The 23,710-nt window shown below is 41.0% G+C and overlaps 1 protein-coding gene across 1 annotated transcript in view; it reads left to right on the top strand.

Moving 5' to 3' along the window:
• The window catches only part of CCDC80 (coiled-coil domain containing 80), a 32,306-nt gene that overhangs the window by 5,463 nt on the left and 3,133 nt on the right, over positions 1–23,710 (top strand). The window contains exons 4-7 of the mRNA XM_045507170.2: positions 5,541–5,697; positions 14,467–14,603; positions 16,210–16,358; positions 22,655–22,758. Of these exons, the coding sequence (XP_045363126.1) occupies positions 5,541–5,697; positions 14,467–14,603; positions 16,210–16,358; positions 22,655–22,758 (547 nt within the window). The remainder of the gene's footprint in view (positions 1–5,540; positions 5,698–14,466; positions 14,604–16,209; positions 16,359–22,654; positions 22,759–23,710) is intronic.

Genomic DNA, 23,710 nt, shown 5'->3' with positions numbered 1-23,710 from the left:
CAATTCCGTGTGTGCCCAGCTGATGATCATGTAAAAAAAAAAATGTTCTCTGAAGAGCTAAGGACATCTAATATACGAATGGACTTAAAAAGATACGATGAAATAAACATAATGTAAAATCAAAAGATGGAGAGAAAAGAGTCTTTTCTGCCAGTCAGAGAGGAGACCAGTGTTTCTGGGTAAAAGACTTTGCTGGTGCCATTTATCTTTTTCCCATTCATTTTTTTCCACCAAACATGGCAGATGTTGCTTAGGAAGTTTCAGTGATTCAATTAATGTGTATTAAGGCTTAGCAGCCTCCAAACTGTTAAAGTACAGCTGACATCTTATCCCTCCAACTGGCCTCAACCTAACCAATGTGCTCAAACTGAAATGAAGTTTGCATTCCAAGAAATTGTGCAAGCCTCTTAGCTCATCTTTTCTGATTTTCAGTAACCTGGTGCTCAACTCAATTAATCATAAAACTGAAGTGTTTTGCATGTATTTATATCATTCTTAGATGTGAAAATATCACCTAACTGTACTTACCTACTTACTTAGAAACACTGGCAGTGATGGTATAGGTTATGGTTGGGTGAACAGCATCCTAGTGGTTTTCAAAGGAGCAGCAGGTAGAGCCAGGTGTCCTATTCTTAGGCCAGAGGTCAAGCCTCCAAACTCCCTGCTTCTTAGCCAGTCAGTTGAAAGAGGTACATCCTGCAGGATGCTTTGCTGAGACTGTGTGGTTTAATTTTTACAACAATCCCATGAGGAAGGACTTCATTTACAGAGGAGGAAACAGAAGTTTAGAGAAGCTGAGAAGTTTCCCAAGATGTACAGTTAATATGTGACAAAGCCAGAAACCGAACTCAGATCTGCTTGATTTTTAAAGCACAGGCTTAAGCCATAGTCCCAATCTGCCTGTCCATGGGTGTGAGCTTCCTGTGGGCGTACGCCACAAAGTGGAGGGGAAACTGAGAAATTACCCTGTTAATCAATACAGACACCTTAAAACTCATTTTCAACCTCAGATAAATGATAAGCTATACCAACTGCCCACATTTTGTGCTGAGCAGCACCAATGCAGCGTTTCTACCTTTAATACGCAGCTAGTTCTCTGCACCAGCTTTCCCAGCAGTGAGTGGAGAGCAGCAGATTGAATCGCAGTGGACCTAGTCCCTCGGACTGGTTGGTGTCTGTTTGGGCTGGACAACTGTGAGAATATAGATAAGCTGTTATCACTGAAACCTTGGACTATGTGGAGAATGGCTGAAAAGCCATCACATGGTGCCCTGAGATCTACCTACTTGTCAACGAACAAGAAGCCTCAGAATGCTGAATTACACAGATTCAAGTTCAAGTATAAGTATTCTTTGGAGTAATTCAAACTCTCCAGTAATTCAAGTGCGTTAATACTTTTAACCTTACCTCAGAGATTTGGATATTGGGACAACAATCTACTTATCTGGTTTAATTTTACAGTATTATTTCTTTTTAATTTTGGGGGAGGGTGGCAGGGAAGTAATTGGGGTTATTTATTTATTTGTTTAAATGGAGGTACTGGGCATGGAACCCCGGACCTCTTGCATGCTAAGCACGCACTCTACCACTGAGCTATACCCTCCCCCTTATTTGGTTTAATTTTAGAAAAGGATATAAAGCTCCAGTTTACTAAGGCAGACTACCAGCTGGAGTGCAATTTTTCTGAATCCTGTAAAAATCTAGTGTTTTGAGCCCAACACAATATTTAGGATGAGCTGAGACTTAAAATATCTTCTCCCTGGCATCTTCCCGTTCCTGTTTGTGCCCTTTACTTATGCAAACTGGCTTCATTATACTCCGAGGCTCCTTGTGCCAACACACCACAGGAGTGTTGGAACAGGAACATAAAAAAGAACAACACAATTCTAAATCCATGATACATGCACTGATTTGTCGCCACCAAACTGGAAAGAGACCAAGTGCCAGACAATAATGTTTACTGGAAGTTCTAGAATGCTCTTTTCAGGAAGAAGGGACTGGAAATGGTTACCGTTTTAAACACTGTTTGAGACACTGGCACACTAGAAAGTGAGTGGCGCGTAGATGTCAATACACAGGGAAAGGATCCCCGAGATATGTTCAGCTGATCAGCCTCCTCTGCTTTCCCTGATGCAAACTCGAGGAGCAGAGTAAATGTAAGGGAGAGTGTCTTTACCAACAGTGTGTGGGCTGCACCCAGGGGACCCCTCCTCTGTCTTTGTAACCTGAGGACCATAATAGGCCAGCGCTGTGCCCCTGCTTTCTGCACAGCAGTGATGGGGCTGGGGCTTCAGTGCCTTGAGGAATCTAGACTCTAGTGAGGAGACATGACATAACATAAAACAAAATGGTACAGCAAGGAAACGCGTAAATTCCAGGTGAGCCGTGCAGACAAGAATGAAAATTAAAAGGAGAAAGGGATCACTGTGGGCTAGAACAGGCTTCAGGGGGGATGCTGCGTTTGAAGAATGACTCAGATTCTGATAAGGTAGAGGCGAGGGGAGGGCCTTCTGGGTTAAAAGGGTGATGTGAGTCAAGGCAGAGGAAGGAATGTGAGTAAATTAATTATTCAGAGGCAACATATATCCATGGTGCTCTGGTACACACAGCCTGTACACACACACACACACACACACACACACACACAAATATTTTTTGCTTGATTCTACTTTATGAGCTGGTAGGGAAGCTGTTCCATTGTAAAGATGAAAAAGCTAAGGTTCAGAAGGGCAAGTGGCCTTGTTGAGGCTACAAAGTAGCCAGGGAGTGAGCTAGGGCTAAAATGCAGGCCCTCCAATTTTGACTGCAGTCACGCTTTCTCTATGCCCCTCTGCCCAGATCCGTCTCATTTCATAATTCAGACCCTCTGGTTACAGGGAGGGTGAAGAGGTCACACAAGGGAGGAGGAGGAGGAAAGGTTAGCAGGAGAGTCTGAGGTCAGGTTGTGGAGGGCCGGAAACTAGGAAATGAGTCATGCTAAATGAATGTCACCTCCCAGGTGGGTCAAGGCTTCCAGGGGCAAAGGGCCTGCGGTGAAAGTAAACATCAGAGCTCTTTATTTATTTAAGTGCCATTCCCACTGCTATCCACAGCCTAAGGCTACTGGGTTCAGGTACATGGGAGAAGCTGTTCGGCTAGGGAGGATGAGGTTCAGTATGATTATATATTCTCTGAAATTCCCAGTTATACACAAGGGGGAGAAAAAGACCATAGGGGGCTTTGAGGACTCTTAAAATCTTGTCATGTCATGATCTGTCCATGAGGTCCATGAAAGATGGCGTCTATATATGGATTTGAAGTTCCAGAGGCAGGGAATTATCAGTCATCTAGTATATATTCTAAATATGGGCTTACTCTTCATTTAGAACAGGGATTCCAAAATCATTTCCAGTAAATCTTACCTTTGTTTTTGACTATTTTGTGTTCTTGCTTAAGCATCCATTTTATTTATTTCAAAATAGTGTATCTGTGGGTGGTGGGTGTAGCCAGCCCAGTGGTAGAGTGCTTGCTTGGCATGCACAAGGTCCTGGGTTCAATCCCCAGTGCCTCTGTTAAAGGAAAAAAAGATTGTTTTTAAAATATAGTGAAGCAAAGAAAAGCCAGAAAGAAAAACCTAAAACATACCAACTGAAAATAAAACTCTCAGAAATGGGCTACCATCAAAACCTCAAGAAATATTTTCAAATGTCACATAGCTAATTAAAAGCTAACAAGGCAAAAATACCATCACCATATCTTTTTATAGCCACCTCAAATAGGAATTGGCATCTTTTTTAAGGCTAAGTATGAATCAATGAATAAATTGGAAATTTTATTGTTTTTCCTCTTGGAAAATTATATTTCTAAAACAAGCATTTCCTATGCATCCTGTCCACCTGAAAAGGCACATAAATGCAAAATCAAAAGTAGATGAAATCATGTTTACTTAAAATAAATAACAATCTGAGAAAAAAAAAACTTCATCCCAGAAAAACCTTTGTTAATGTTCCACTTAAAAGCTTATTGAATCATTTTCATTTCCATGAAGGATCATATTTTGTCAAGCACAGAGAATTCTTAAAAGGGAAGGCCTGCAGGCAGCAATAAACACATCTCTGACAGAGAAAAATAAACAGCAGGATGAGCTGAGACCAGATTTATTACCACTATGATGAAGTATTTGATAAAGAGGTTAACAACATGGTGACTTCCCCTCTGAAAAATGCCAAGCTAATAGCCACAAACTTCAGAAATATTTTATAAGGTTAGATGGGTCAGTAGAAAAGTGGCTGATAAATTTGAACGTAGTTGAATGCAAGAAAGCATAGAGAGACTGGCCTCTGAGCTCAGTGATGAGCCTGCAAAGGGTAGCTGGACAGTGTTTACTGCAGACATCAGCCTAGTGAGCTGTTTGGGGTCAAAGAGATCAACAAAGACATGGCCATTTCAGAATAAAATTTTATGTCCTTCCACCTCCAAGCTGAACAGCACCACACCCACACACTCGTGCAGTGTGGTACGCAGCTTTGGTTTCTGCTCAGGCAGAATCTGGTAAAATTGGAGAAGGCTAAGAAAAGGCAACAAAAATAATCCCAAGAGTAGAAAGGCTTTTCTATCAGGCGAGATTAAAACTGACTATACTTCAATTTTAAAAAATGGAGACATTCTTAGGGAGAGGACTCGAGGGGAGCCCTAAAAAGTGAGAGTATCCTCATTTTATCCAAAATAATGAAATACATGTTTTCCCAGATAGTTGGTGACCAAAGAATCTCTTTCAATTGCTTTGTCTTCTTTTTCCCCAGAAGTCAGGGTTCAAAGTGGGCGTGAAAGAAATGAGAGGGTGGGTGAGAAATACCAGATTTGAATTGAAGAGAAGGCTGGACTAAAAGAGTAAAATCTGTCCTGTTGGAGGACTCCAACTTCAAAGATGTCCACCATGAGCTCTGTACAGGCCCAGTGTGACGATGAATATATTCTGTGTGACAAAACTAAGCTGAAAGGCCATCCTAAAAATTCTCTGCAAGGCTGCCTAATAAAATTCTCAGCCGTTGAATGTTTCATAGTGCCCAAGTCCTGGCTATGAAACTCAACTCTGTGAGACATGAAATAATAGTAGCAACCACTGAATTCACAAATGTCTGAGCAGCCAATTAAGATAATGAAGACAAAATAAAGGAAGGGAGAGAGCATTTATTGAACATTTATTACTTGCCAAGTATTCATGTAAAGCTCACAACAGCCTTGCAAATAAAGTGTTCCTGTGTACAGTTCACAAATGAGAACACCAAGACACATAGAGCCTGGTAAGGAAGGTAAATAATAGTGGAAGGGAGTAGAAAACTCGAAGCTGCCTGGAACCATTAAAAAAAAAAAAAAAAAAAAAAAAAAAGCCTTTCCAAATGATCTTGTTTGGCCCTAATTATTGCTAACTATCCAACCAAACAGTCTAGTTTCTTTATAGTGTAGGTGTCAGCCACTACCAGCCCTCCCCCCATTGGATTTTGCCTCAGTGTGAAATACTCGCTGTGAGTTAACATCTGCTTGCTTTCGCCCACCTGCAGCTGATCACCGCTCCTAAGGCTGAGAACAACATGTACGTTCAGCAGCGGGATGAATATCTGGAAAACTTCTGCAAGATGGCCACCAGGAAGGTCTCCGTGATCACCATCTTCGGCCCCGTCAGCAATAGTACCATGAAAATCGACCACTTCCAGCTAGGTTCTCTAAAACATTTAAATTATATTATTGTTTTTCTCATCGCTAAGGTGGGGCACACCTTATGGGTGGGGTCGGTGGGGAATCAAGAGGAAAATCCAGATATGGGGAGGAGGGTGCTTTTCCTGTGGTAACAAATGTCAGTCCGCCTAACTACTTATATAATCATTCCAGATGGGTCTGGTTTAAGTTTCTGGCACTTTAAAATGAAAAACATGCAAGCACTCTGTAGTTTGAAAGTCAGTAAGGTGGAGGAAAACGGGAGAGGTAATACGGGGTGGGAGGGGCAGTTTGGAGAACCGGAGAGGTATTCCAGCAATTTCTTCTGAACCCCGAGTCTCCTTGCCTGGGATCAGCACCGTCTGATCCTTCCGCAGCCTTCACGCTGCAGGCAACTCCCTCGCAGACAGGAACCTTGCAGACCCCTGGGAGTCCTTGACTCTGGCAAGGCTGGGGAGGGAATTAACCAGGGCTGAGAGAAGCTGTGAAGCTAAATGAAAAGTCACTGGAAATGTGGACTGAACTGCACCCACGTCCTTTGGAGAGCAGAAGAATTTGGCTGAGTGTAGAGTTTTCACAATTTTTCATATTAATGATGCATGTGAGGCACACAGCTCAGCGCTGGGCGGCTGGGGTCTGACTCACTGCAGTTCCCATGGGAACATTGCAGGACTTACTGTGAGCAGTTAGGCCTCATAGTCAGCAGCCCCAGATCTGACCCACCCAGTTTCTTTTATAACTATTACATCTCTAGAGTTTAATTTTCTTTAAAAATTTTTTTTTCTTACATGGATTCTCTGCTTTTTAAAATTGCTGTTTCAACTATAATGAAAATCCTTCTTATTGTACTGTTTGCATATTCTGCATATTTTTCATAAAATATATTTCATCTGAAAACATCTGCAAGAATATAAAACATACTTTCCCCATTAGTTAACATTTAAATTCAATACATATAGCATTTTTTCACAGATTTTTAGATATATATCACAGATTTTTCTGTTATGTGATCTTGGTATAATTGAATATGTCAGTCATAATTATGTAATGTCAATTTGATTTTAATATAGTCTAGTTTCTAAATCACATTTTTCATTGTGGTAAAAACACTTAGCATGAGATCTACCCTCTTAACTAATTTTCAGGTTCACGATACAGTATTGTTTACTGTAGGTACAATGTTGGACAGCAGGCCTGTCAAATTTATTTGGGTGTGAAGTTTCAGTTATGCATTCTCTGTTGTTACTAGCTCACCTTACCCTGAGATAGCTCCAGAGGTAAATAAATAGCATCCTTTCCAATGTAAGTCATTGTGGATCAGTGATTGGTTTGTGGACATTTATCCCTATGCTGTGTGTATGTTTGGAAGGGATTAAAAAAAGAGAGAGAGAGCATTATTACCAGCAACAATAGTAATCATACAAATGGAAGACAGACACAAAAGATATTCTGGAGTCAAAGAAATGGGTTCAGATTCACAGGCCCAAGGTGTTTGTTGTGTGATCTTGGGCAAGTTACTTCCTAAGTGTCAGCTTAGAATGTATTTATGTCTATTTCACAGGCGATGATGAGGATTTAATAAGATAATGTATGTAAATACTTGTCACGTAATAAATGCTATTATTGTGGTCATCATCACCATGATTTGATCTGGCAGCCACCTGGAGATCAATGAGCTGTCACAGGGACTAGAACACCTGTAACTGAAAAATACTTGTAATCTCTTTCTGCTGATTACCCCATGTTAACAGTGAACCCTCACAACTGCTCTTGAAGGTCAGGCTGCTTTACTATTCTTGGTGACAAAACTGAAGCCCAAGAGACTAATACCACAAAGCCACAGAGTCAGTGGTTAACTGGGATTCAACCCTTGGCTTCCTGGATTTTCAAATAATAGCAAGAGCCAGTGAGCTTGGTTGTGATCCAGATGTCCAGAGAGGAAGCAGATGCTCAGTCCAGTGCAGAAACCGGTGCCGGCTGGTGGTGAAAGCCTTCCTCCTCCAGGTGTTACCCACCAACTCACACCAAGCATTCTCATGCCTGACTTCAGAGAAGTGTGGAAAAATCATTGTATCTTCTACCTCAACCTCTATATGGTCCTGTTACAGGCATCTGGTACTGCCTTGGCAAAATTTTAACTTTAATCCTGCTGTGTTTTTTAGACATCTGGATTGAATCTGAGCTGTAGAGGACTGGGGTTTTCTTTTCTGCCTTATTGGAATCGGGTATTGTGATTTGGGTGTTTGCCACTCACTGAGTGGCAGCTTGGACATGATTTGGGGAGCCTTTTATTTTGCTCCTCATCTAATTCCTGGAAGGCCTTTCTCTCCTTGTGTCATGTCCCAGGTTACCCTTATGGGAAAGGCGGTGGCACTTCCAGCCAAGTCTGGGAGTTGGCCATGAGAAAATAGGAATTGGCATGAGACGTGGTCTCAGTGAACCAATCTCCAGCCTTGACCGATTTTCAGCTGGAAATCTATCAGATGGCCTTAACTTTTCTTAAAAATAAATCAAGCACTCTCTACTCTTCCAGACTTTTACTGGGCCTTAAAAGCAGAGGCCCACATCCAACTACAGTGTGGGCTGTACTCACCAGCGTGTCCGTCTTGCTAAATGTATTTGAACTATAGATGATGGATGTACAAACACTGGGAAACTTACTTTAAGATTTTAGTCATTAGCCTAAGGGAAGTTATTCATGCTTGAGCAAATTCTAGTGCAGAATAAGCCCATCTGGTTTTACCAGCCCAGAGTATATTACACATGCGGCTTTAGAATGACCTAACATTTAAAGCCATTCTTAGTTGTTAGAGATATTTAAAATATTATCTGTACACCAGAAACTGACACATTGTAAACTGACTGTACTTCAATAAATATATTTATATTACTGTAAGATAGGACTATTGGTGTCTATGTTAAGAGGATGGATTATAGACAGTGTCAGATTACAGGAAGTTGCTGGCTAAAGACACTTTATTGCAGAGTGAAAAGAGAAGTGGGAGGGAAACACAGCAGGCATATGAATATACATGTTTACATTTATATGTTTAGCAAAATTAAGAGATGAAAAGTATTTTAACACTGGTATTGATCACCAAATTTTAAGGGCTAGAACACAGGATATTTTTATGGGGCAAAGGCAGTTCTTTGATAGCTTCTTTTGAAGGAAGAAGAATTGGAGGGGAATCGAAAAAAAGGGAGGTGGAAAAGTTGATGGAAGTGGAATGTGGCAACAGGAAAAGTGTTGCTTCCTTCTTCATATAAGTAGGGAATTTATAGGTGAATCTCTAAAATAACCTATGAGTGAGAAAATGATAGAATACATTTTAGCCTAAAATACTCTGTCTTTGATCCTGTTGAAGAGAATTGTTCTTTATGGACAACTTCACAACTGTCAGGATCCATAACAATGCAAAAAATGCTGCTTTCCCTCAGGAGCACCTGAAAAATTGACCCTTTGCCCCAATTCCTCCTTTCTTCAGTGGTGACAAGGCCTGGCAGCTGCCTTCTCTAGACCCTGCCACCCTGAGCTGGGAGACAAGGTTGGGTGAGTGATCAGATTTCCAGACACTGCCCGCAGTGTCTCTCTCTGTTTATTCAGTCTTTGATTGTCAGTCACTCTGTGCCCTAGAGGCTAAAGAGGCCATCCCCTAGCCTGTCCAGTCATCCCATTCCACTGCCTCCAACATCAAGTGTATCAGTGTCAAGATTAACCCCTGACAATCAAGGGGCGAAAAGCACCTGATCAGTCAAATGTACAAAACAAGTGCTTGAAGAATGTGGTGGGGAGATGAGCTCTTCCAATCACAGGCATTACAGAAGGTATCGTATGTGTCAGAGAATTTTGAAAAAGGGGTGGATTTAAAGGAGGGGACTTGAAACTGAATAGACTTTTTTTTTTTATAGTGATGACTTTACTTTTCATTTTTATTTAATTAAAAAAATAGTTTTTGGTTTCTAAAGTCTAAGTTCCATGAAAGGCATACACAGACAAGTCTTACACCCATTCCTGACCTTTATGTTATTAGTCTCTGCCCCCATAGGAGTATTTATAATTCCTTGTTTATCCACTGAATGCTTCTGCAAACACAAATAAATGTAAATACCTGTGGTCTCCTTTTTAAATACAAACTATAGTATGTTACATATACTGTTTTGCATTTTGCTTTTTCATTTAAATATATTTCCTGGAGATCTTTTCTTATGAGTGTATAGAGATCTTTCTCATTCTTTATTAAACCATTGTGAGATTCGACCATAATTTATTTAACCACTTCCCTTGTTGGTGGACACTTGGATTGCTTTCAGTATATTGTTATTATAAACAATGTCACAACTGACCTTGTATATATGTCACTCTGTGCATGTGGGTACATCTTTACAATAGATTTTGAGAAGGAGGATTGTTGGGCTAAATGGAAAACATATCTAGTTTTGGTAGATATCATCAGATTTCTGTCCATGCAAGTTGGATTATATTGTAATTGCAACAGAAATGTGTAAGAATATCTATCTCCCCAAACCTCTTCAGTAGAGTGTGTGATCAAACCTGTGAATGTTTTTAGCCAATGTGGTGTTAAAAATGGTATCTCAGTGTGGTGCAGTGTTGAGTTGCATTTCTTTTTTTTTTATGATTGAACATCTTTTCCTATGTTTCAGGAACGCTTATGCTTTGTTTTTAGTGTTTTAATCTCAATTTATGGGTATTCTTAATAAATTAGAATGAAAATTCAGATTCCCAGGTCCCCTCCCTACTCCAAGGTACTGACCTAGTTTGAGGTTGGGGTCCAGGAATCTGTTTTTAAAATATTGCTCAAGTGATTCTGATTTGCAGCTCGATTTGGTCTAGAGCAGAAGATTGGGTATAGGATAGAAAAGAAGAGAGGGCTAGAAATGCAGATTGGCACCAAATTTTAGAGGATTTCAAATACTAGGGCAAAGAATTCAAACTTTATATGATAAAACACATGAAGTCACTGAAGATTTCTAAATAATATTTTTCAAATAAATTTTAAATAACTTTTAAGTTTTAGTAGAGTCAGTCTGTAGGACAGAGAAGCAACTGGCAGGGCACATTCTTCATAGATAAGACAAATAGCTCCTTCTAAGGCTGGAAGAGAGCAGCAGCATTGTGATCGGGAATGGCCAGGCCGGTCCCACCCAGCCCTGTGATCCAGTCACTCCTCCCACAACGGGGCGCTAGGCAGGTGAATGACCCATTCACAGGGTAAAATAGGAGCAAGTGGATCAAAGACAAAATCACTTAAATTTACCTGTTTATAATCAAAAGGAAGTCGCTGGAGGTGGCTAATATTATCCGAACTAAAATAACGTACTAAGGACCGCTCAGCAATCTTGGGAGTATTCTTGAGATAAAAGAAGTCCGGCCTCTGCGGGAGTCTTCGCCTCCAGATTTATCCAAAGCACAACCATGAGATTTTTGGCTGGTACTGACTTCTTGGATAGGATAGTTGTATTTTTAATACCTTATAAATATGTTCTATTTATGTTTTACATTACTCCAGGACAGAGCTTATTAAGGTATGGTGGTGCAGCACGGTGAATGACACTGGAGAGACCAGAATGCCAAAGGAAAATAGCATGTGAACCGTCCCCCCACCTTCCCCTGCCATATCTTAGTAGAACGAAGTTTGGCTTAACTCATAGTCCTGGGTCCTCTCTGCCTTTGAGTGTGATGTGTTTTGTGAAAGTAGAGAGAGCACTGGATGAGAGTGAGGTCACAGTATCTGAGTCCAACCCTCACTCTTTTATTAACTAGCAACGTGAACTTGAGTGAGTTGCTCCCTTCGTGGCGCCGCGATAAGTTGGTTCTCTGGGAAACAGACTCTGAGACCCTGAGATTTGCATGCGAGAGGTTAGTGAAGCGTATTCTGGGGAATAATGCCTATGAGGGGTGATGGACACAGGACGGCAGAGGGAGAATTTGAATTGTAATGCCACTGACTCTTCAGAGTTGCTCTCTTTGAGGCAAGGGGGATCCCTTTTATACCTACACCTTCCCTCACCGCAGCAACCACTGAATCTGGGCTGTGTCCTTGTGAGGGTGAGTTAGGGGAGAGGCAGCTCTTTTCTAAGAATAATTTTCAGAGAGGAATTCAGCTGCTGACATTCATAGCAGCCTTAGTTGTGAAAGTGGGATCTGGGCAACACACCAGAGTGCCCACTGCAGTCTTAGTTTCATCCTCAATTATGTGACTGGGTTGGGACAGATGGTGTCTGTGTCAGTTATCTATTGCCACTAGAAGGCTATGTAATAAAGACCCACACACCTCAGTGGCATATGACATTAAACATTCACTTAGTCACAAGTCTGAAAAGTTCAGCCGATCCGGGCTTGGCTTGGCTAGGCTTGGCTTGGCTAGGCTTGCTCGCGTGTTTGCAGTCAGCTGTCTGTGGGCTAGGTACTTCTGCTGATCTTGGCTGGGCCTGCACATATGTTAGGGGTCAACTGGCTGTTGGTTAACCTGGGGTAGCCCCGGCTGGGAGGACACCAGAGTCACTTGGCTTGACTTATCCTTCAGAAGGCTGGTATGGACGTAGTCTCACGGCCATGGCAGAGGCAAGAGTAATCGTACATGTACCGGCCCATTTCTGGCTTCTGTTTGTGTCACTTTTTCAAACATTGGCGAACCCTGGCCAAGGAAAGCAGTATAGATGGGCTCAGAATCAAAAGGCAGGACAGTTCAACCCATCTGCCATAACAGGGAGGTGCAGTTACTGGGCAGAGTGTAAACACAGGCAAGGGTGGAGAATCGGGACCATTTCTGAAATCTACTACAATCTCCAATTTCCTCTTATCTCAGCCGTTCAATGGTTTTTGTGTCTTTACCTGTTAGGTAGATGTTAATGTCTAATTCCGACTGTAATTAGGAACTTGAACTCTGTCCACGTTACTTATCTCTAAATCCAGCACCCAGCACAGAATCAGCTTAGGACAATATTCAGCAAATATTTTGTTGAATGAACAAAAGCAAAAATGAATGTATGTTAAGAATTGAAAATAGCAATTCTAAGTTTGAGATAAAATCTGATTTGTAAAGTCAGAATCAGAATATTAGTTGTTAAGGATATTTACAAATCAGTTTTTTAATGATTTCCTGTATTATTATTAACTACAAAGTAAAATATACTCCTTGTTAAGATTTAAATAATGTAGACTTACATGGAGTAAACAGTGAAAGTTTCCACCTCACCTCTTCCCACTCCCCAGAGGCAGCCATTGTTATCAGCTGTATGTCCTGGACTTTTTTCTATGCATTTTCCCGTATGGACGTATTTTCTTTTGCTTTATTTTCTTTTAACCAAGACTAGAGTCATAAAATGCATTTTATTCTGCAAATTGCTGTTTTTATTCAATGAGATATACTGAACAAAACCAACAGCATGAATCTAGTAATTCTTTTAAATTAATTTATATTTCATTAATGACAGCAAAAAATGTACATTTAAAATAGTTTATGTGTATATGGCATATCAATATTTATTTTGCAGATAATACTTGGTCGTCACATATATGCTCTTCATGCCTTTGGCCACGTCCATGAAGAACTGTTATGATTCGGGAGAAGAAAACAGATTCTTCCCCCTCATTCTGATCTGTTTGAGAGAATCAAGCTCCTTGTTCATATTCTTTCAACAATCCTAATCAAATTATCCAGAGTAATAGTTAAGTTGTAACTGCCCCCTTTTTATCAATAAAAAAGTCATATTCTGTGGTACTCAAGCTGTGTAACCTCTGTATCTGCAGGTTGTGGATGTTTCTACTGCAGTGCTATTCGCTGAGCAGCAATGTTGATGATGACTGGTGGATTTCCTTCTGTAATAGATCTATTATCACATATTTTCTAATTTTAACTTTTGCACATTTTTGAAACATACAGGGGATTACTTTGCAGTCAAAAATTGTAGTAGGGTTGAAGGAAACACTGTGACCTGTATTGGAGGGAAGAAGTAAATAAAGCTGTCCTATCATTTCCAAAAAAGCTTTCCAGATATGGTAGTTACCATGTTCATGCTTTGCATTAATCCAGTGATATCTTCAGGGACCATTCAGAATTATAATACTTTATTTTCAGGCCTTGATATTTGAAAGAATACATAACATTAAAAACTTCCATAAATTCAGTAACTCTTTGCTTGAAATTGTATTCACTTACAACATTTGTATTTTGAGTAGCTTGACTTTTTTTTGGTGCCACATTGACCAGATTTGAACATGGACCTTTTTATTTCTCTCTATAGCAACGGCATACATACTTCACTGAGTCCCAAAGTGATTCTATAAGAAAAAGGAGGAACAGGCACAGATTTTAGACTTAACCAAATAAATAATTCATGCTAAAATAAATTTTAAAATGAAATAAAACTTAACCAAAGTATCTGGGTCTGGTTCCCTGGTGGGTTAGGGTGGTGGCTCATTCCCAGGATGAGCTGGCTGTTTTCTTCCAGGGATGACTCAGCAGCCTAACTCCCACGTTGCTTCTTCTGATTCACAAGACCAGGGTGGGCAGAACTAGGGTTGATTGTCTTTGGAAGAGTGACTTTCAAAATGAGTTCATTTATTCATTTGTTTCTATACTTATTGATTCATTTGTAAACTTTTGTTCAAACAAAATGTTAGTCAATATGTGCAACTAACGAAAACTGTTCTAATTAACTGGGATGAAAGCTCAGAGCCTCCACTCCTTCATTTCCCACTGATTTCTATTTTTTCACACCCATATTTATTCACATTTCATTTGCCTTAAGATAATGAAAAACCTATGCGTGTGGTGGATGATGAGGACTTGGTAGACCAGCATCTCATCAGCGAGCTGAGGAAGGAGTATGGAATGACCTATAATGACTTCTTCATGGTGCTCACGGATGTGGACCTGAGAGTCAAGGTATGGGTTCCTGTTTCGGATGATGCGGTCTCACTCCTTAGAAGAGCAACTCATCTTTTTGTCAATGACTCTATTAGACATATGAGTAAGCACAAATTATTTTCCAAATAGTCTACACTGTTCTGTAGCATTTGTGTGTAGACATGTGGTCTATGGAAAATATTGGGTTGGATTACTCCCTACGGTCCAGCAACTTGGCTGAAACTAAATTCTTCTGTAACATCAATGTCATGCATTCATCAGACACTTATTGAATAGCTGTGATGTACCAGGCCCTGGGAATAAAAGGTGAAGAGTGTTTGGCTTCTGTTTTCAGGAAAGCCAGATAGGCCTCCTTTGGAAGGGTCTTGAAGATAATCTCCAGATCCAACATGGACAATATAGCAGGGTTTTACACCTACTTTCTTCCTATGATAGGGACAAAGATTCTGAACCATGAAAAACTGTGCCATGTAGTTGTAACAATAATAACTAACTTTATTGAGTGCTTTCCTTAGACCAGGCACTCACCTCAAATATTTACAATCCTTATCTCAAACCTCTAAGATAAATAACAATTATTATCTTTGTTTCACAGAGGACAAACAGAGACTCAGAGTAGTTAAGCAACTTTCCCAGTTAATGCTGGACTTCATACCCATGCAGCTTGGCTCCAAAGCCCACTGTTTTAACCATTGTAATACACCACGAATACTACATACCAAGCATGATAGTATGCTGTGCTTACATGAAAATCCATAGGAAAAAGGCTGCCTGGCCTGTTGGACTAGCTGATTCAACCTGCAGTATTTTTCTGAACCTGAAGAGATTTCCCTTCACCAACTGATTCCACGGTTGTGTTGTGGCACCTTTAATGTGAGAGGTTGGACTAGATGATCCCTAAGGTCTCTGCCAGCTTTCACATTTGATGACTTAACTAAATTCCCATTGAGGGCATAGCTCTAAGCCATGTCCAGGCTTCTCTCTCTAGATTATGCTGATTATGCTCAGCCAGCCCCCAAATCCATCTCAGGTTACTGTTGTTAAGTCCAGACAGCTTTGATCCAGGAAACTGGATTTCATTATCCTTAAGTCTGATCCCAGATTTTTACTGAGAATACATAAGCAAATAGGATCTAATTTTAAGTGATGCTTATTCAATAAAATAGTCTCTGGGAATCACAGAGTGTTTACGTAGATTCCTGATCACCACAGAACAAGCCCCTGTTGTTCAGGTCGGATACTCTAATGTGTTATTTCATTAGTCTCTTGTGCTAGGTACACTGCTGCTCACTTTCTCTCTGGTTGTGTAGTGATCAGGAACCGGCTTAGTCTCAGAGGTAGGAAAGTGAGCCGAGGACATGTGTGGTGAGGAAGGCATAAACCTTTTCCAATAAAAAGAGTGAAGTTAAGAAGAAATCCTCATGGAAGGGAAAGGCAGTTGTTTAATGGATTCAGAACTCAAAACATCAGCGGAGGTACTGTTGCAGGAGAGAGTTTGTAAATCAGTGAGCCCTCTAGGCTCTGGCTTCCCTGGAGCTCACCTGAATTCCCCCAAGCTCCCTATCCTCTGGGCCGAGGGAAGAAACACCTTTATATATTATACTTTCTATTTATTCCTCAACAGCAATATTATGAGGTGCCTATAGCAATGAAGTCTGTGTTCGATTTGATCGATACTTTCCAGTCCCGAATCAAAGACATGGAAAAGCAGAAGAAGGAAGGCATTGTTTGCAAAGAAGACAAGAAGCAGTCACTGGAGAACTTCCTGTCCAGGTACATCACTTTGGAGACCTCCAGGAGGCAGGCAGGAGTGTGTTTTGAGTGAGCTAATGAGAACCCCCAGAAACTCAGAGCAGACAAATGTGTGCCGAGTCAGCTTCCCTGATGAGAGGTCTGTCTGCTTCCGGGCACTCTGGCCACTTGGCTTAGTCTGGTCCTGTTGGAAGTGGCTCTAGTTGCATGGCTGGCTGGGGTCAGCTCCAGGCTGGATTGTTGATTTGGTAGCTTTGGATAGGTCTTCTCTCCCTTTTCTGTTCCTTTTTTGGCACAGACACAGAATTCTGACCTCTTGTGAGGGTTAATTTTTTCAGCCAGTCAATTTGGAAGGCTTTATATACAGTATTTTTTTTTCATATATTTATTAGGTCCCTTCTAGTTCCAAACAGAATTTGGAACACTGTGCTTGATTTTCTGCTTCCTTCCAACTGCAGAGACCAACAAAAGCTCCACTAAGTCCTTAAGAGGAGAAATTCTCTTGACTCAGGTCCCTGATTCCTTGGGGAGTGTGGTTTGTTGAAAACCACTGTAGGGAAACTTTGGTACATACACACAAGGAAAAGAAAAAAAAAAATCACCCTACTTCTTCCCTTCTCCGTCCTATCCCCCATGTTGGATGAAAATTCTACAAATCTTTGGGACCTTAGGAAGTACAAAGCTGCAGAAATTTCACCCCCAATGTCAAGAATTCCATGATTTTAGTAAACGGATAATCTGAATTCCTCTAGATTCGGGAGGCTTGGGTCTCTTAGGAGATAACATCATAATGTGTAAAGAGCATAGTGATATCGGAAAAATGAGCATGGGGCGAGAGGAGGGCCATGTCCTAGGTCCCAAGTGAGTCCATGGGATGTGCCTCGCCAAGTATGGGTCTTTGGCTTTGCGCAGGAAAGAATTTAAGAGCCAGCTACAACAGAGTAAAGATAGATTTATTTAGAGAGATACATACTACATAGAGTGTAGGCTGTTTCAGAAGGCAAGAGAAAGGCCACGCGGTGTTGGGGTTGGATGCTCAGGTTAAAGTAAAAGTAGGCACACACTCCATAGACAGAGTGCAGGCCGTCTCCAAAGACAAGGGAGCGAGAGAGGCTGCCAGGCACAATGTTGCCAGTTTTTATAGTAGCTTCACATGCCAACAAGTGGGAGGACCATTCCAACTACCCTGGGGAAGGGACTGGGATTCCCAGGAACTGGGCCACCGCCCACTCTTTGACCTTTTATGGTCAACCTCGAAGCTGTCATGGCGCCTGTGGGAGTGTCATTTACCACGTTGATGTATTACAATGAGCATATAATGAAACTCAAGATATACTAGAAGTCAAGTCTCCCATCTGGAGCCTCAAGCCCTACTGGGAGTTGAATCTTCCATCATTTTTTGGTGTTAATTGCTGTCATTCTTTGAATGGCTGTGCCCTGTCCCCTTTCTTCCTGTTTCATTAGGACTTACCATTCACCCAGGTTTTCAGTTTGCAATTTCCTAGGTATGTTCCCTCTGTGCTTCTCAACTAACTTGCTTTAAAAATCTCTCACCCCTGAGAATAGGGGTAGAGAGTAGCCTTACCTCCATCCCAAGGCTGCTGTAATCATCTTTTGTGAGTTCACCTCTGTGCCAACCACTTCATCTTCCCTCCTGAGTTTAATCTTCACAACAATCCCGTGATCTAAATACTGCAGCTCCTGTTGTGTTGCAGACAAGATAGGTGAGGCTAATGGAGATTAAATAACTTTCTGTCGTCACTGAGCTGGTGTCAGTTCTGGAACTTAGTGGTCCTGGGATAATCTGGGTCCCAAAGTCTACATTCTTATCTAACACTCTTTTTGAAAATATAACGTGAATTATTTTTAGTGGGAACCCAGAGGCCCAGAGTTTGAAGTGAAGAGAGATACCCCCAAATCACAGGATTTCAGAGCGGAAAGGAACTGAAGTTCTTCCTTCACCCAAATTTTCAGTGCAGTGCAGGATCTGGAGTGGAGATGAAAGGTACATGCCTCCTTGAAGACTGAAGGCCATGCTCTTGACTGAGAAAGGGCTCTAGGGTGCTTCTGGGCAGATTGCACCTTCTCCAGTCCTGGGGCACGAAAAACCGACTTCTAATGCAAGGCCGTCCCTCTGACAACAGTGATGTAGACTATCGATGATAAGAGCCTGTTGCCCTTGGGGTTCCTTCTTCCCCTCCTTTCCCTCCCCACCCCTTTCCTCCTCTTCACTTCTTTTACTTTTCTCTCCTTTTTTTTCCAAGCAGAAAAGATTCTTTAGATGTTTACTTTTGATTTTAATAATTAGTGTTAAATACATCCAAGTTATAAATTCAAGACCTTAGTTTTCTCTTAAACCTTTAAGTTAGGCTTTAAAATTTTATTATTCTATATGTAACCTAGAAAATTTTAGCTCTCACTTTTAAGGGGCTTTGAATAATGTTTGATCTCACTTACAGACTCAGTAATTAAATATCATTATGCCAAATAGCCATTTTTCATTTAATACGTTTCTTTCGGTTGCTTGAAATAAACAAGCAAAACTTTTCTGGGTACTTAAATGATCCGTAAGTTTAATAAATTAATCTTGTAAATACAGTGAATCTAAAGTTTTCTCAGATATTTCAATAACTGCATATACTTAGTAAGATTTCAACTCAAAACCATACATCTAAACCAGTTAATTATACATTCTAATTTGGAGTCTCAAGGCTGTCATTTTATTAAAGCAAGTTTTAAGTTTCACAAGAACATAAATTATATAAAGAAAACCAGTATCCTTCTTCAAAATGTGTGTTATTACTATGATTTCGATTCTTTGCAAACTTCTCCTTAATTCTCAACCTTCCCGGACTAAAAAGATGCATACCTACTGAACCAACCCGTTAAACTCAGATTACCCTGTCTCTAAAGCAGACCGTTACCATCCAGTTCATTGATATTATTTATAACCAAGGATTGGGGCCAGCCATGAGACCTGCAAGTACAGACATTCTGAGGGATTATTCTCACTATTTCCAGGCAGAGTGTCTTTTTATTACCACAGTGTCATGGGCTTCAGAACTTGAAAGGGAAAGCTGACATGATCTCACTTCTGTTCACTCACAGAGCTTGCAGTGCTTATTCAGGTTGCTCACTGATTTGAATTTGTATTTTCTTTGATCCTTCAGACATGATACATATTTTGCATCTAAAGTCTTTTGAACTGGATAGGGCCCTTTGATATATAAATATATTTTTCCATCTAATGTAAGAGCCTTATGGGCTCTTATATTCATTGCTATTTCAGGAGCATACATTCTTAATGACTATCCAGAGTGGCATGTAACTGTAATTTAGATGTCCTATGGCTGTTCTGACTTGTGGTCACAACTCATGAAATCATTGCGCTGGTAATGATCTCTGATCTTAAAAATTAAACTGAAACAACATATTACTTACAGGCACGAGCAAGGCAGCCCTGAACTGGATTCCTGGTTTCTCCACGTATTAGCTGTGTGACCTTGGGCTAATTGCTTGATCTCTTTGCGCTTTAGTTTTTTCATTTGCAAAATGGGGCTAGTAAGTTTATTCAGTCTTAAGATTGTTATAAAAGGTAAATTCAGTACTAAAGGTAATGATGGCCCAGAATTTAGCACAAAGAAGTAATCAATAAATACTGGCTATTAGTACAAAGGCCAGTTATTCAGGTCTTAGAGAACTTTTGTCATCAAAAGAGAGACAGGAGGAGATGTCATCAAAAGAGACAGGAGGAGATTAACACCTTCAGAATCGAAACCCAGGATAAGAGAACTGAAAAGAATTTTTTTTTAAAATAACAGTTCTATAAATAAACTAGTAGCCAAATGGGAATTTTCCTTGAAATTTGCTGAATGTACAGCCTGGTTTCAGCTGACCAGACTCTGAAGCCGGTCTGGTCTTTAGCGACACTGATCTGGTTCAGGCTATAATTACCTTTCTCTGAGACAGAAGCCCCAAAGACTGGGCAAATGCACAGTAATTTGGGAATGCCAGTTAAGAGAAGCAAACACATGCCTAGCTTGTGGAATTTTTATTTACTGACAAGCTAAAGTAACAGAAAAACAATTTGTCCAAAATAAGGATCTGGGGCCACAGTCACACCTCTTGTTACTTCCCACAGAGGTTAGCTCCTTTCATGCTGACTTGTATCTTAATGTGAAGGTCTGTGGGACACAGAACATTACTTAGGGGAAATGACCTTCTCTTGGCTGTGTCTGTGACAGGGAGCCTCAGTTTCCATCCCTCTCCAACCTGACAGTATTCAGTGGTGCGTAGATAAACAGGCCAAAATATACCTCACCCAAAATAGCTCCCTCCAAGATCCCCTGCAGCTCTGCGTGGGGCCAGAAAGGCTGGCCTGGCTTGGGTGCGGGCTGCGGGGCCAGCGCTGGTCTGGCATGCCTCCTAAGGAAGCAGGGAAAGTGCGGGAGACTGTTTTTTGTGATCCGACAGCAGTCACTGTTCCCTTTCCCACGAAGCCTCGGACAGTCTCAGACCCTCCTCTTCCCTCCTTTGTGCCAAACACATTCATCTTCCTATCCTCAGTGGGGATTTTCGTTTTTCTTTCCCTTTGAAGAAAAACAAGCAGAGGAAGTGAACGTAATGTCACAGCAAGCAATTCTTGGCGAGCCTTGCTACAGGCGTCCATTCAGAGGTTGGATTTCATCAGACTATCATTTTCTCTCATTCACCCAAACCACTATTCCCCCAAGAGGCCATTTTCTTTGGGACTGAAAACTCTTCATGTTCACTCTGAGGCTAGAAGGGGCACAGGGAGGGAAGCCGTGAATAAAATCGACTGGCTTCCAGCTCAGTGAGCGCACTAACATCCCGCAGTCACCAGCACGGAAGGCAGAAAGCAAAACCCCTTCTTCAGCGAGGGTGGAACTTGAAACAGCTATACTCACTTGCCTCTTGGATGCAACCCCTCTCTCCTTCCTACCCTCTTAGGGACCCTGACAGCACCAGCCAAGAATCAGCACCTCTGCAAGTAGTGGATGAAGGAAAGCACTGGCCCAGGAGTCAGAGAAATCTGTACTTTGGTCCCATCTATTAGATTTACTCAACTTAGTCAAGTTGCCTCCCTTATCTGAGCCTCATTTTGTTATCTGTAAAATGGGGAAATTAAGTCAAGCCTTCCTTGAACTCTAGTGAGCAGGAATGCATATTGTATAGATGAATGTGAGCTATAAAATGATACACAAACATAAGGATTAAATTGGTTACCGCATGGCATCATGATAGATAATGTCCAAGGTCTGTTAGTAGACAAATGTTAATGGACTTTATCCATTTGTAGGACAGAGTTCTCAATCTAGAAGCCTGCAGGTTTAAACATGATCTATATCCATGCCATCACATGGATAAATTACAGTGATGGGTTTTAGAGTTTAATTCTTATAACACCTCCTTGAAGTAGATGTGCTTTTTGGCTCTAGAGCTAAGGGAAAACTTAGATAAATTGAGTGACATGCTCAAGGAACCCCAAAAGAAGCAGTGACAAAACATGGACCAACTTTCCCTGCTATAAGGCAAAAGCTCTTTCTACTGCCCTGCTGTGCGGGAGCTGTGAGAGCAGAAACAAGGTTACTATACATTCTAAGATCCTATGGCTCAAGTTTTAGCCCCATTCTACTTCATAGGGGTGCTCTGTGAATGGTGGTTCTTGCTGTGAGGTGAGCGTATATTTTAGATCGAGCATTTGCTCCTGGGAGAACCACTGGCTATTGAGGAAGTTACGTAGGGCCTTGTTTTTCCAGGAACCCTCCTTAACCCTTTGAGACACTTTCCCATTTTCCTTCTTCTTGTCACTGTCACCTACTTAAAATTTATCAGGTTTTTTTTTTTTTCCTGTGCTGTTTCCTATCCATATATTCATTTCTTAAGTACCCCTCCCCCAAACCCTAGGGACTCCACCAGAACTTGAGTTTTTTCCGGTTGTCTTCTAATTCCCTTATTTTTGTGGCTACCATTTAACATCCAATATTGGCCATTTTTCACTGTATCTGAGAACTTCGTCTCCCCCTCGGTGACCTCATCAGGGATGGTGAGCAGACTCATGCCTGACGCATCATGCAAATGCCACAGTGGGCAGATGGTGAAGTTACAAGAGAAAAAATGCAAGAAAGGTGGTGATACAGTTTAATATTGGGCTTTGAGGAACTATGGAATATTTCTAAGGGTCACAGTTTTTTATTCTGGGTGCAAGAAAGAAAATGACAGCCAAAGTTACTCTGCTTTTCCACACTGGCCTCTATTATTTGAAGCAGTAATTGCAGCTTCTGCTTCTCTTCCAGGTTCCGATGGAGGAGGCGGTTGCTGGTGATCTCTGCTCCTAATGATGAAGACTGGGCCTATTCACAGCAGCTCTCTGCCCTCAGTGGTCAGGCATGCAATTTTGGTGAGCTGGCAGCCTCGTCATCACTGCCCTCCCACACCAGTCTCTTCCTGGTCAATTCTAAAATGGAACAGAGCAGCTTAGGTCATCCAAATACTCCCCAGCCCAGACTGGAGATTCCCAGACACTTACTCAATTATACTGGGTATAAAGTTGCTTTCAGACTGGAGCCCTAGTCAACTGGGGTCTGGTTTTTTTTTTTTTTTCTCCCTCAATATTCTGCCCCCTCAGATTCTTTACTGAAGTGTTTGAAAATACCTGCTGCTTCACTTGCAGTGATCTGTATCATGTGTCTTCTTGTTTATCTTTTAAAAATTTGCCTCAAGATCATAAAACTCAGGTATCATTCTTTACTTAGGTCATACTTAGGTGTCAACACTGAGTCCTTCTCCATAGATTAAACATCTTTTGTAAAACAGGAATGGCTTTGGAAGTTAATGTAGGAACTGAAGCACATACTGCCATTCTCCTAGAAAGGATTTTGATCTCTAATTGGGCACCAAAAAGACAGTAGGACCTGGTAAACAGAACCTTATGTTTTAAGACAAGCAGGTCAAAGAGAACTGCAGTTTATTATTATTATCGCTACTTGTAGTGAACTGCTCAATGTTTTGAAAACTAATGTATGCTTTCTTTACCAAACATTGTAATCCCACTGGCCTGAAAGAGCTAACATCATTTTGAATATGGACATATAAAAAGGAAATGCATAATATTGGGAACTTACTACTAAGTTCAATGGTGGACCAAAGAGATAATGGCAGTTTCAAAAGTGGAAATCACCACTGAATCTCATTTAAGATACACCTCCGCAGAGGAAGAATTTTGAAAGAGCCATGGGGCAGGGAGAGTGAAGTAGCTAGGGGCCACAGATTAACAAATTCATATTTGGAACATAGGTGAATGTATTATTTTGATACTTCTATCAGGAAGAAGAATCATTTATTAGTTATAA

The sequence above is a fragment of the Camelus bactrianus genome, chromosome 1 (genome assembly GCF_048773025.1).
Source record: "Camelus bactrianus isolate YW-2024 breed Bactrian camel chromosome 1, ASM4877302v1, whole genome shotgun sequence".
NCBI lineage: Eukaryota > Metazoa > Chordata > Mammalia > Artiodactyla > Camelidae > Camelus > Camelus bactrianus.
This window is presented reverse-complemented; position numbering and strand designations above follow the sequence as displayed.